Raw genomic sequence first — 13,026 nt, forward strand, 5'->3', positions numbered from 1 at the left:
TATAGATATATTCAATACAGCCATCATTCTATAAAAGTATAGTTATATATTAATAATATAATCATCATAAACTGCTCTATCATTTTTCAAGATAACTGGGAGAAGATCATGTGTTCTAATGTAGCTTCAGTTGGAATTTGGTCTAAACTTTGCAAATTTTGATGTTATGATCCATACATAGTTTTCATTTTTTTCCTCCAATGAACTCCTGGACATCGTCTACAAGAATACCGGATTACTCGATCATCATCTTCGAGCAGAACTTACACCTACAGGTACATGGTTATAAATTACAATTTCAATTAAAACTTGTTCAAAAAATGTCTCATGTAATTAATTAGGACGATTCGAATTATCACACATTATGAAGTTGTGATAGCGTAGTCGGTAACATGTCGGTAACATGGCTTTTCAATCTAAAGGTTCCCGGTTCGATCCCCCTTGACGGCTAGGTTTTTTCAGTTAATTAACGTTAGTTGCAAAATGCATTTGAGACAAATCTGTAAATTAGCGCGAGCATAAATGATATAAAAACCATTTAAACAATGAGATTTAATTCATAAAAGCATTGAATCGATTCCGAGTCTATATCTTAATTCCTTTTTGAACATTTCAAATCTATTCAATTTATAAAATAATGATACTTATCTAATTAAATTGAATTTAATCGGCATTTTTTAATCATTTTTAATCGACTTCGATATTATACATTTTACGCTTTAATCGATTTGTATACTTTTAATTCCTTTTAATTGTAACTATAGCAAAAAACGCTTGCTTTGCTCGCGATTTACAAATTAATTGTGATTATGTTTATTTATTTGACGTGTCATTATTAAATATACTGTTGAATATTAGATGTACACTCGATGGAAGTTAATTCTTGTGGAACGTTTTTGAAATGCTCCAATTAGATTGTCAGATAATTAAATTCTAACCAATCAAAAGCACGACTTCAAAAACGTTCCACGAGAATTAATTACCGTCGATTATAGACGAATATATTCAATACAGCCAACATCCTATAAAAGTAGTTATAGCTACTAGTGCGCAGGACCAGTTATAAAATTACAGAATAAAATAAAAATAAATTTTCAATTTTAAACATGTTTTCAAACTCTTTGTAATTATTTGACAACAGTATTAATTATATTAACAAAATCTAACAATAAAATAATATTAATTGAACTTTTTTTATTTACATTTATAATATAATGTAAATTGTAGAATTTTAACAATCATAATATTCATATCCTGTAATAAAATGTAATACATAATACAATATTAACTTTTATATTAATTGATAACTATATCTTAAATCCCTAGCAAAAAATAAAAATAAAAACAATTGAAGATAAAAGTTATATGAACTGCAGATGATCGGCAGAAAAATGTTGAAATTGAGACACAGACAATAGTAATCTTTTGTTGTCTTAAGTTTTATTTAGTAAGCTAGATTCTTCAGTTGGATTTTTTATTTCAGGTATCAAATTTTACGATTTTGAGAATAAATAAAAAAATAAATATAACAGACAATAACTATTAATAAGTGAAGACAACAGTTTTTTCATAGCTCAAAACAGTTTTCTTTATTTTATAATTGTTGTCTTCTACATTCACTAGTTTTTTCCAATCAAAACAGCTATCTTCGGATTTCTACACATTTTTCTTAACTTTTTGAAAATACGCCTTCAGTAACATAATAGAATCTAATTAACGTAACTGTTGAAAACAGTTGAAATCTGATACTATCCGCAGTAAACTAAAAGAAAAAACTAAAAATACCTGTAAATAACTGTTTTATATATATATATATATATATATATATATATATATATATATATATATATACATATATCCGCGAGCCGTGCGACTGCACACCCCAAGCTGATGTAAATTTTTAATATTTCAACGTTTTTATCAATTATCTATAGTCATCCCTATTGATAAATCTCAAATGATATCTCTGTTATTAGTTATACTGATCTATTAAATTTACTTCTAAAATACTCTTACGAAGTTTGTTATAATTAAAAATTATTATATACCGTATTAAAAAATTGGTACATTGAAGCATTCTAAGCAATATTTTGATTTTAAAATATTAGACATGAAAATTTCAGGTGAGAAACTGATAGTGATTCCACAATCAATAAAGTGTCATTCGATTATTGACAATAGAATTTTATCTATTTAAAAAATTTCAAAAGCAACTTTTCGCATGTGTATTGAACGTTAATTTCCGATACGGGGGATAGAAAATGTGCTTAAACGCACGCAGAGCGTGCGTAATAGTGCATTTTATGCACGCTATATCGAAATATATTTTAAACACTGACTTATTTAATAATTTAGATAAGTATTAAAGAAAATGTGTATATATATATATATATATATATATATATATATATATATATACACATCTCGAGATTTTGATGATTGCATCTCTTCTTCTATGCTCCTTAATAGGAGATAAGGTAGGCAAGGACGAACAGACAAGGTACAAGGAATAAAGATAATACTGAGTGCTGATTGTGACTAGATTATATTAAACTATGTACAAGATGACTAGGTCTGTTCGCACCTGCTGCATTGTCGGGCTCCTCGATGACAGATCTTGGATTTGTGCCTGCAGCCCGGTGATGGTGGACTCAGCATTGTGTATGCGAGTTTTGAGTCTAGGCAGCTCATCGAGGGCCTTAAGTCGCTTCTCCAGCAGGCCCAGACGCTGCTCAATTTTAGAAATCCTCTCCGACACGATGTTCTGGGTCTTGAGGGCCTCCGTTTGAGCATTACGTATGTCGTCCAGTGCTCCGCGAATGTCCCTCAAAGCGGCCTCAACGGACGGCGTAGGTGTTGTTACTCCAGCCGAGCGGGTTGGTGAGGGATTTCTCGATGTGTTGGCTGATGGTGGTGCTGACCTTGTCTTCTTATTCACCGGCTGCTGTTTTTTGGGAGTATTCTTGCCTGCTGCTGTTGTTCCAGTTACTCCCTTTGCTGCTGTTGTAGCAGAGGTGGATTTAGTCCTCAGTTTGGCACCCTTGGCGTTGTTGTTGTCTGCACATGAGGGACAGGCTATAATTTGCCTGTCGTTCACCACGATAGACTTGATGTTTATGGTGTTTTGGCACTTGACGTGGTAGTACAGACCACAAAATTCACACTTTTTCAGGTCTTTGTGCTGTATGGGTTGTTTACAGCTGCTGCATGGTTGAAAAGGCACTTCCACACACTTCTCGCCGTTTGCACTCATTTTTCGACGATAACTTACTAGCAGTCGGTAAAGCAGATATTTGTAGGAGGATGATATATATGGGTGTGTGTGTGTGTGTGTATGTATACCATCTGCTATTTTCTGGTTTCTTATAGAATGGCGATTCCACTCCTTTCTCATTACATCAAGATCGTATTGAATTAATGGATCAAAACAAAATCTCAAGCTCTCTACTTGCATCGGATCTGCTCTATCAAAATTACCAATATCCACCATAACCTTGAAAGATAGAATCGAAAAATTCATTGTGGAATCACTATCAGTTTCTCACCTGAAATTTTCATGTCTAATACTTTAATATCAAAATATTGCTTAGAATGCATCAATGTAACGGTTTAACTTTTCCCAAGAGACTGGATAGTCAGTCGGTTCCAGGATCAGGATAGGGGAAAGGAGCATAAAAGAGTCTGTTTTTATATTCTCAACAATAACAAAATATATTTCTTAGGTAAACAATAGCACTTAGAATCAGTTGTTAAATCCCGACTGAAACAGAAATCAATTATCCCTACTGAAATAAATATATAAATACTATAAATATGCGATTATGTGAGATTAAATGTTTATGATAATCAGGTGATAATCAGGTGATAATCATTCAATTTTTGTTTCAATCATTTTGTTTTTCAATAATTTAATTTAAACAAATTTGTTTTAATTGTTAAAAAATAATTTTGGAGCTCACAGCCAGAGTTTTCGTGTTATTATCCTGATGATAACACCAGTACTGGACCTCATTATTTGAAATTTATAAATTTTACTTATTTTGAACAATTTATAATAAATATATTAAAGGTTACAAATTTTGAATGATTATCACCTGATTATCATCAACATTTTATCTCACATAAACGCATATTTATAACTATCAGCTTTATTAAAAATACTGTGCCGAAATCACCTGATAATCAGCTGACGTTTTGGCATGATTGTCAGCTGATTATCAGTTGATTGTCATCTGATTTTTTCAGTAGGGATGCGTCTTGTCAAATATACTTCGCCTTTACAAGTAGAATTGTTTAAACTAACGCGGTTAACAATTTACAAGAACATATACGCGATTTCGTTAAAAGAATGATTCGGTGTTCGCGGCTGCGGTGTATCGGTTCGGTGGCGGTGTGACGGGTCGGTGGCGGATTTTGAGGTTAGGAATTCATTCGGTACGGTAGAGTCATATGTGCGCACGTCTACGCCGATCCGAATGTGTCGTGTAACAACGATCTCGACCGCTCTGTGTGCGCACAGTAACGGCCGGGATAGTGTCGTGATGCTTTGAGGTTATCCCTCGGATTTGTGGAGTCGTGAGCGCACGGCTTCACAAATCTTCGTTGCTCGTCTCGTTCTTCTCTTTATCCTGTGTGTACACAGAGATAAAGCGAGTCGTGAGATGTCGGCGTAAGGCTGGCTTTGTTGGTTAGGAATTTACCTTTGTTTCACCAGGACGTGAGCGCATGACCAGGCAAATAGCTGGCGGAACTATAGTTACTCTCTTAACCCTGTGCGCTCACAGTGGCAGAGGGAGACAGCAATGTGTCGGAATGTAGGTTAGTATTTTACGGTGGCACCGGGTTGCCTCGTGTGCTCACGATGGCAATTCGGAGTTTCGGGTTTCGGTTCGTCTACCAAATCGTCACGTGGGCTCACGAGACGATTTCGTCGGCGTAGGTCTATCTCTCGCTGTTCCTTGTAGTAACGTGTGCGCATGATACTACCCGGAGTGGAGTTCGAGTAGAACTGTTCGTTGCGCCGCGCGATCCGCCTTTTAAAGGCGCGCGGTGCGGATGTGTATAGGTGCGCTCACGGCGCACCGGGTGCGCCGCCTGGCGCGTCGTCGCTGCCGCGCTCTGTGCTCGTGCGGACTCGCCTTTCGTTCGTTGCGCGCGCGCGCTCGCTGCGCATGCCGCGTCTATTGCGGCCGCCTTCACACGTATTTACATGTGCGAGACTCGTGTCTCGTCATACACACACACACACACATACACACATATATATATATATGATGAAGTTTATGAAGTTTGTTATAATTAAAAATTAATTTTTAATGTGTCTTTTCATGTCTTACTACCTGAGCTATTTGTATTCTTGCAAGTTTCAAACACCTAAACTAATAAAGTATATAGATTATACGCTTACTGCATATATTGATAATAATAATAAAAACACTTCTGAAATTTCCATTATTTATCTTACAGTATCCATATAAACTATATAAAGTGATAAATATAATTATATTTTATGTATAATTTGATTAGGTGTTTGAAACTTGCAACAGCACAAATAGCTCAGGTAGTAAGACATTGGATTGTCAAGTGGAGGACAGGGGTTCAAGTCTTGGTCAGGGATATTTTTTTTTTCGATTTGCCAGAAAATCCTTATTATCCAGATGAGTTGATGTTATTGGCTACAGGTCTATCATATCGAAGACAGCATTAATTTTCGTAAAAATATTCGTAATTACAATATTTCTTTGAACACCAGACAAACTCTACACTAAAATAACCCTACACCCTACGCAAAAGTATTCTACACAGGAAATAACTATATATATATATATATATATATATATATATATATATATATATATATATATATATATATATATATATATATATAAATTTGTAAACCATATACCAGGTTGGACAGTATCACCTCGTCTCCTGGAGTTTTTTGGGAATTGAATAAATAATCAGACGAAACTCGTTATTTGGGGGCTTTTTGCGGTCGCAGAACAGGAATATCGTGACGGCAACGCTCCCCGAGGTACCTGGTGCCCAGGGTGGACAGTATCACGTCGTTTTCTGGAGTTTTTTCTGGAGTGGGAATTTGAAATATAATTAGTCGAAACTCGTCACTCGGGGTTATCGAGGTCGCTGAACACGAATATCGTGACATCAACGCTTCTTGAGGTACCTAGTGCCCAGGGTGAATAGTATCAACGTCATCTGCTGCAGTTTTGTGGGAATTCAATAGTAATTAAGTGAAATACGTTACTTACGGATTTCTGGGGCCACTGAGCATGGATATGGTGCTATACTTAAGACAATACCAGGAGACGATTTTGATACTGTCTACCCTGGACACCAGGTACCTTAAAAGTAATTATCGTCACTTTACTCGTATTCAGTGACCTCAAAAACCCCTAATCAACGAGTCTCGACAAAAAATGTCGTTAATTTTTCATGAAACTCCAGGAGACGACGTTGATACTGCCAACCCTGGTCACCAGGTACCTCGAGGAGCATTGCCGTCGCTATATCCGTGTTCAGCGAGCGTTTTCTGTCGCTATATTCGTGTTCAGCGACCTCGACAACCCCTAATCAACGAGTCTCGATAAAAAATGTCGTTAATTTTTCATGAAACTGCAGGAGACGACGTTGATACTGCCAACCCTGGTCACCAGGTACCTCGAGGAGCATTGCCGTCGCTATATTCGTGTTCAGCGGTCCCAAAAACCCCCTAGTAACAAAACTGTACTTTCTCTCATCAATATTTACCGCGTTTTTTTGCTTTGCTGCATTATTATTTACATTTGAAGTTACGTATCTCTTCTTTAAAAACGATATGGGCAAATAGTACATTACGATACATGTGACTTAAATGGTTCTTTTTTACACGGCGCAGTTAGCATCCGAGCGTAGCGAAGGCGCTAAGCGCCGTGTAAAACTGAACCATTTAAGTCAAGAGTATCGTATAAAATTTTATAGCACAGACTGCTAAAGTCCGCAAGTCTCGCCTATTCGTGACTAAAGTAGTCCTTATTTGCACCGTGAGGTTAGCGCACGAGCGTAGCGAGTAAAATTATACGTAAAGATCAGTATGTAAAGATTTATGTGAAATATTACGTAAAGTTTTACAATTTTATTCGTGCATGTGAAATTTTATATGTAATAGTTCAAAATTTTTATATAATTATATAAAAAGACTTATCTGATAACAGCAACAGGTTTACACTGGGAGTCTCACTATTTACTCCTTTGCAGTTTACTAAAAAAAAAACACTTGAGAAGTTGCTAGCAGTGTAGAAAATATCACAATGAACTTTTGGACTACGGGTACGAACAACAATTACCGCACTTTGTTGTCAATAACGTAGTTTCGAATACGCGACGCGACGCCCCGGCTGAAAATAATCATATAATACTTCCGACCGAATCCTCATATGAGAATCATATGAGTGTCGTATGACATATATCGTAAATTCTCATAAAAATAAATAATAATTATTCTACCCCTATTCGATACTTATTATTTATATCTTTCTTTGTACTGTTGATTTGTAAATTGAATCGAAAATTTATTTTTTCATAGATATTACATTGAAAAAAATCCGAACTTGTGGAGATTTGAACCCTGAACATCAAGATTATGAAGCAAGCGTTTTACCACCGAGCCATCGTGATCTTTGATATTCTCGATTACTTCAGTAGAATCAAATAGTCATTATAACTTACGCGCCCTTGTATGTTTTATTTATTATTACTTAATTATTATTAGTGTGTTTTAATAAAATAAACTCATTATAATTAATTAATAATAAATAAATCTGTTGACGAGTCATCGTGCCGCTGGGTTGTTCAAGAGAGATGTACCGGATTGTGCCGCCACCTAGAGGCTTGCTGCGTCACTGGGGCTCGCTCTCTTAAGCGCCCGAGCGACCACCACACTTGATTGCCGCTCTCTGCTACAGCAACAGCTCTTGCATCATATTATAAAATAAATACGTTTAGTTCAAGATAAAGTGTCTAGTTAATTTCGTCACCCTCTCCAATCAATAGGAGATCTACTCCAACAGGTTGTGGGCCCGCTCGCTGACGAGAGGAGGACGAACATCAAAAGCCTCAGAATATCGGTACTCAGAAGAAAAATACAGTAAGTACAAGCCCTGTAAAGTGTTGTGAAAAATAAGAAGTGCGTTAGAACCTGCTACCGAGTTAGCAAAATTTGTTTCATAAGAATAAAGCCAGTGTCGTGAGTGTAAAATATTGTCGCAGCTAGACTGCATAAAATACGAAAACACGACAAAACGCGCGAGCGCTAGCAGGACGCCGGCGGCCGGCGCGAACCTGCACGAGCCGATTCTGAGAATCGGGGAGACGCGTGCAAAAACAAACGCGGCGCGGCTATTACTTTGATCTGAGAATCAAAGTAAAGGTGTAAATTTTTCTTTCTTCAGAAGTAACAATTTAGAAGTTGTTTTTTTTTATTATATAATATTATTCAGCCTTGCGAGAAACATTATTTTTCGACTATCTCTCACATCTTACGTGTTTAATTTTCAAAAGAAAAAACAAAATTTCAGACGACCAACTCCCGCGGTTGTGTGTATATGTAGCGACTCAGAATTATTCGAGAAAAGTATTTTTTATCTCAGAAGCACTTGAATAAATTTAGAAAACACATCTAGATAGAAATTTCAATGAAATGGCGGTGCAGTGATTTTGAATTTCTATATAATATAAATTTGTCGATAGACAATCAGACTGTCTTTGTGTTTCTGTGGTGACAGGCACGTGTGCGATCGCCCCCCTCTCAGACTATTGAGTAAATTGTGTTCGTTTTCTCAGATTGGGAGGGAGCACGTGTGTGCCGCCCGGAAGCACAAACCAGTCGGTGATTTTCAAGCTTTGTTGTGACTTGCCGTGCGGTCCAACTCAGTAAGAAATCAATTAAATACATCAAAGAGTAAGCATTAAATATTCATTTCAGAACAGATCAGAGAAGAGATGTCAGAAAGCAGACGTGACAGCTCGCCCACTCATCAACAAAGTGATGAAGGTAAAGTGATTTCTAAATAAAATAATCAGATTATAAACAATTCTATAAGAGTCAGACAATAGGCCTATATAAACTTATGAGAGTGAATGCTAATACAGAATAATTGTTTATACTCAAAACAGAAGAAGTAAGCTACACACCGCCGGATACACCTCCCTAGCAGAGGAGAATTGAAATGCTGGAGCAGACGGTGGAAGGCCAGGCAAAAAGGCTGGAGGATTTTGCTAAAAGGATCGACATGCAAACTAGTGTCATCCTCGAGTTCAAGGAGGGTCTGTCAGCGAAGATAAGCAAAATTAATTCAGAGGTAAATAACAACCCTGCCAATTCAACATTCAGAGACTTAAATAACAGTTATAACAATCAGATGAATGAAACGACCGCAATAGGAGAACATGTAATGAAATCAGACGCTCCCTTAATGCAACCGTAACTAACACCAAATCAATAATTAAAAGAGATTATAAACTAACAAAAGAAACCCCACTTAATATTTGGTTAGATAGCTTACACACTGAATTAAAAGCAAACAATTTACTTGACATAATTGACGATACTCAAAATAAAGACTTCACTGAATCAGAACGCGAACTACTTGAAAGAAAAGACCAAGTCAGAGACATTATAGTAAGTCGTGTAGATATTTACTACCATAACAAAATTCTACATATTAAAGATCCAAAAAGAATAATTAGTAAAATCAGAGAATTCAGAAGAGCTGAAACAAACGTTACAGATTCCTCTATCAGAGAAAAATTATACAGCTTAACAATGTCCAATAAAGAATCAGTAAATGCTTTTTGTGAAGAATTCGAATCAATAATTAGAGAATTTGAAACTTGTGACACAAAGGTACCTCTGACAGAGGAAGAGAAACGATCAGCCTTTTTCAAAGCTGTCACACGCAATTATACGGAACTCAGATCAGTAAAGATGATCAAACTTCAGGCTACTAAATCAGAGATGAGCCTTGATGAAATGAAAACCTTTTTGCTCCAGCTTGAATCAGACAGACGCAGTTCAGAGGGCAAAAACTCAGAGGACAAGGGCAAAGCAGTAGCCAGGCTAGTCACCACCGGAGAAAAATGTTTCCGGTGCAACAAATTCGGCCACAAAGCCTTCAGCTGCCCTTTGAGGGAATATAACACCTGGTACTGTTTTTACTGCCAGGCAGAGGTAGGGGAAATAATAATTAAACCAGAGGTTTTTTCAAAAGAACAACTAATATCCAAACACCAGGCAGATTTAGAAAACTAGGGGAGAAAGTAATAGCAATGCTAACAGGTAATAACAACAATATCAATAGTATCAATAATATACACTCAGATTACACAACACCTACTAGACTAGTATTTATAGCAGATTCTGGTGCCACAGAGCACATAGTGAATAAGAGTATTGTTTTAAGCAACTTTAGAAAAAGTTCTGGCAGTTACATCAGAAGTGCCAACAAAAACAAATCCGCAAATATCTCAATAGATAGTAAAGGAGATCTAATTGTAAAATCATTGTCAGTTGTGAACAATAAAATAATCTTGACAAATGTAATAACTGCAAAAAATATATCAAATGATCTTATTTCTCTCAGACGCTTTGCAGACATGGGTCTGAGTATTTACCTAGACAATAAAATACTCAAAATATACGATAGAACCTCAGGAGATGAGTATTTGACTGGAATCTATGAAAAGCCAAACTGGATAATTTCACTTAATGTAATAAATCAAAATCAATCAGACGAACAACAAGAGAGTTATGACAGATATTCATGTATGGCTAACATCGTATCACTGGACGAGTTCTTGCAACAATCTCAGACGGACATTATGGAGCTCGATAGTAAAAATGATTCAGTAGAGACTAACGACCTCGAAAGCACACAGAGGAGTCCGGCTGAGATTGGGAGGGAGAAAAAGCAAGAAACCAGAGAAGATACAAGCCCATCTAATCAGAAAGAAATCTGGGACGGAAATCTAAATGAACAAAGTCTGAACAGGAAAATCCTGGACCTAGATAAATCTTCAGAAGAAATACTAAAACATCTACAAAACACCAAACGAGACAACTCAGAAAAGCATGAAAAGAAACTGAGTGAAGGTATGCTTTGGCATATCAAACTAGGACATGCTTCCTTGCAATACTTATTATTGCTACAAAAATCAGGAGAAAAACTTAAGAAAATAAAATGCGACAAATCCATTTTAGACTGTGAAGTGTGCATCTTGGCAAAAATGGAAAACTTATCATTCTCAGAAGTCAGCATCAGAGCAACAAAACCACTGGAAAGAATACACACAGATACAATGGGACCAATTAAACCTGTGTCATACCCAGGAGAAAGCAAGTTCATCATATGCTTCATAGACGACCACACAAGATTCGCCAAAGCATATTCTACCAAACACAAGAGTGAATCCGGATATTGCCTAGAAAAGTGCGTAGTAACAACAAGAAACCTTCTAGGCAAAGATGAAAAAGTATGCTTCATTCGGACGGACAATGGTACTGAATTCACCGGTGGAAAATTTTCAGAAGTCATGAAAAGGAAAAAAATTGAAGGAGAGTTTGTACCTCCCTACACATCACAGCACAATGGAACGGCTGAAAGGTTCAACAAAACCATACAATGGAAAATCAGAGCACTAATGATAGACTCCGGTCTACCAAAAAGCATGTGGATGCTAGCCTTGGAAGTAGCTATTCATATTTATAATAGAACACCACACAAAGGAATTGATTCAGAAATACCAATCAAGAAAATGGTTCCAAATGGAAATATACACCTGGAAAAAATCGGACGTTTTGGATGCTTAGCCTACGCTAAAATACCTAACACAGCAAGCAAATTCGCAGAGCTATCTGAACAATTATGGTTGGATACTCTCAAACCGGCTATGTGTTATGGCACCCAGAGACTCAGAGATTCATTACATCAAGACATGTAAGGTTCAATGAAAAAATGATATATAAAGATGTATATAAATCTAACTTAAAAGAAAAATCAGAGACGTTAGAAATAACATCAGAAATTGAAACACAACTAGAGATAACGGAAGCACAAAATTCAGACAAAGAGAAAAATCAAAAAAAAAAGAGAAAAAGACAAAGAACAAAATAAACCAGAACCAGAAAAACGACCATGTTTAGAAAGAAAAGCCAAAACTAACAGACGAAATTGGACACATCTCAGAGAAGCAGTAGTCGAAGGAGTAAATACGAACGACCAGTTACCTGCAGTACTTACTCCAACCATAGAAGACAGAGATATAAACTTAGAAGAAGATGAACTTGGACACATTTTCATAGCACAAACGAACAGAGATCCTATAAGCTATAAAGAAGCCATTGAATCAGAAAAAACACAAAATTGGTCAGAAGCTATAAAACAAGAGTTGAAATCAATGGAAGACAACAATGTCTGGACATTAGTAGACAGACCTTCTTTAGATAAAGATGGCAATAAGATCCATATTATTGATTCCAAATGGGTGTTCAAAAAGAAAATCTCAGAAGACGGTCAAACGACCTACAAAGGGAGATTAGTCATCAGAGGATTCAAGGATCGAAAAGAGTATGAACTTAGAGAGACTTACGCACCAGTTTCTAGATTGCCAATAGTCAGAGCTACGTTTGCAATCATTAATAAGTTCAATTTAACGGCGTATCAGATGGACGTCAAGACAGCCTTCCTAAATGGAACTCTTGATGATGACATATTTATGGAGATACCAGACGGTATCGAAATCGATCCAAAAATCCGAAGAAGGAAAGTATGCAAACTTCAAAAAGCTCTATATGGTCTGAGAATAAGTCCCAAGCGATGGAACAAGCGATTCTCAGATGTTGCCTTGGAACTTGGACTGGAAAAAGACATAAATGAACCATGCTTATTTACATGGAGACTACAAAACCAGATGGTGGTGTTACTACTATACGACATCATACTAGCAGGCAACAATCAGACGAAATTAAATGAA

General features: G+C 36.4%; 1 protein-coding gene across 1 annotated transcript; it reads left to right on the forward strand.

Annotated features, from left to right (window-relative positions):
• The first annotated feature begins 8,018 nt into the window (after positions 1-8,018).
• On the forward strand, positions 8,019-12,006 carry LOC116417071. Its single transcript, XM_031928172.1, has 4 exons — positions 8,019-8,143; positions 8,981-9,049; positions 9,172-9,356; positions 10,049-12,006. Exon 4 carries the CDS (start codon positions 10,324-10,326, stop codon positions 11,992-11,994), a length of 1,671 nt encoding a protein of 556 aa, XP_031784032.1. The 5' UTR covers positions 8,019-8,143; positions 8,981-9,049; positions 9,172-9,356; positions 10,049-10,323; the 3' UTR covers positions 11,995-12,006.
• Positions 12,007-13,026: the final 1,020 nt, after the last annotated feature.

Source organism: Nasonia vitripennis (genome assembly GCF_009193385.2).
Source record: "Nasonia vitripennis strain AsymCx chromosome 4 unlocalized genomic scaffold, Nvit_psr_1.1 chr4_random0004, whole genome shotgun sequence".
In the NCBI taxonomy this organism is placed as follows: Eukaryota; Metazoa; Arthropoda; class Insecta; order Hymenoptera; family Pteromalidae; genus Nasonia; species Nasonia vitripennis.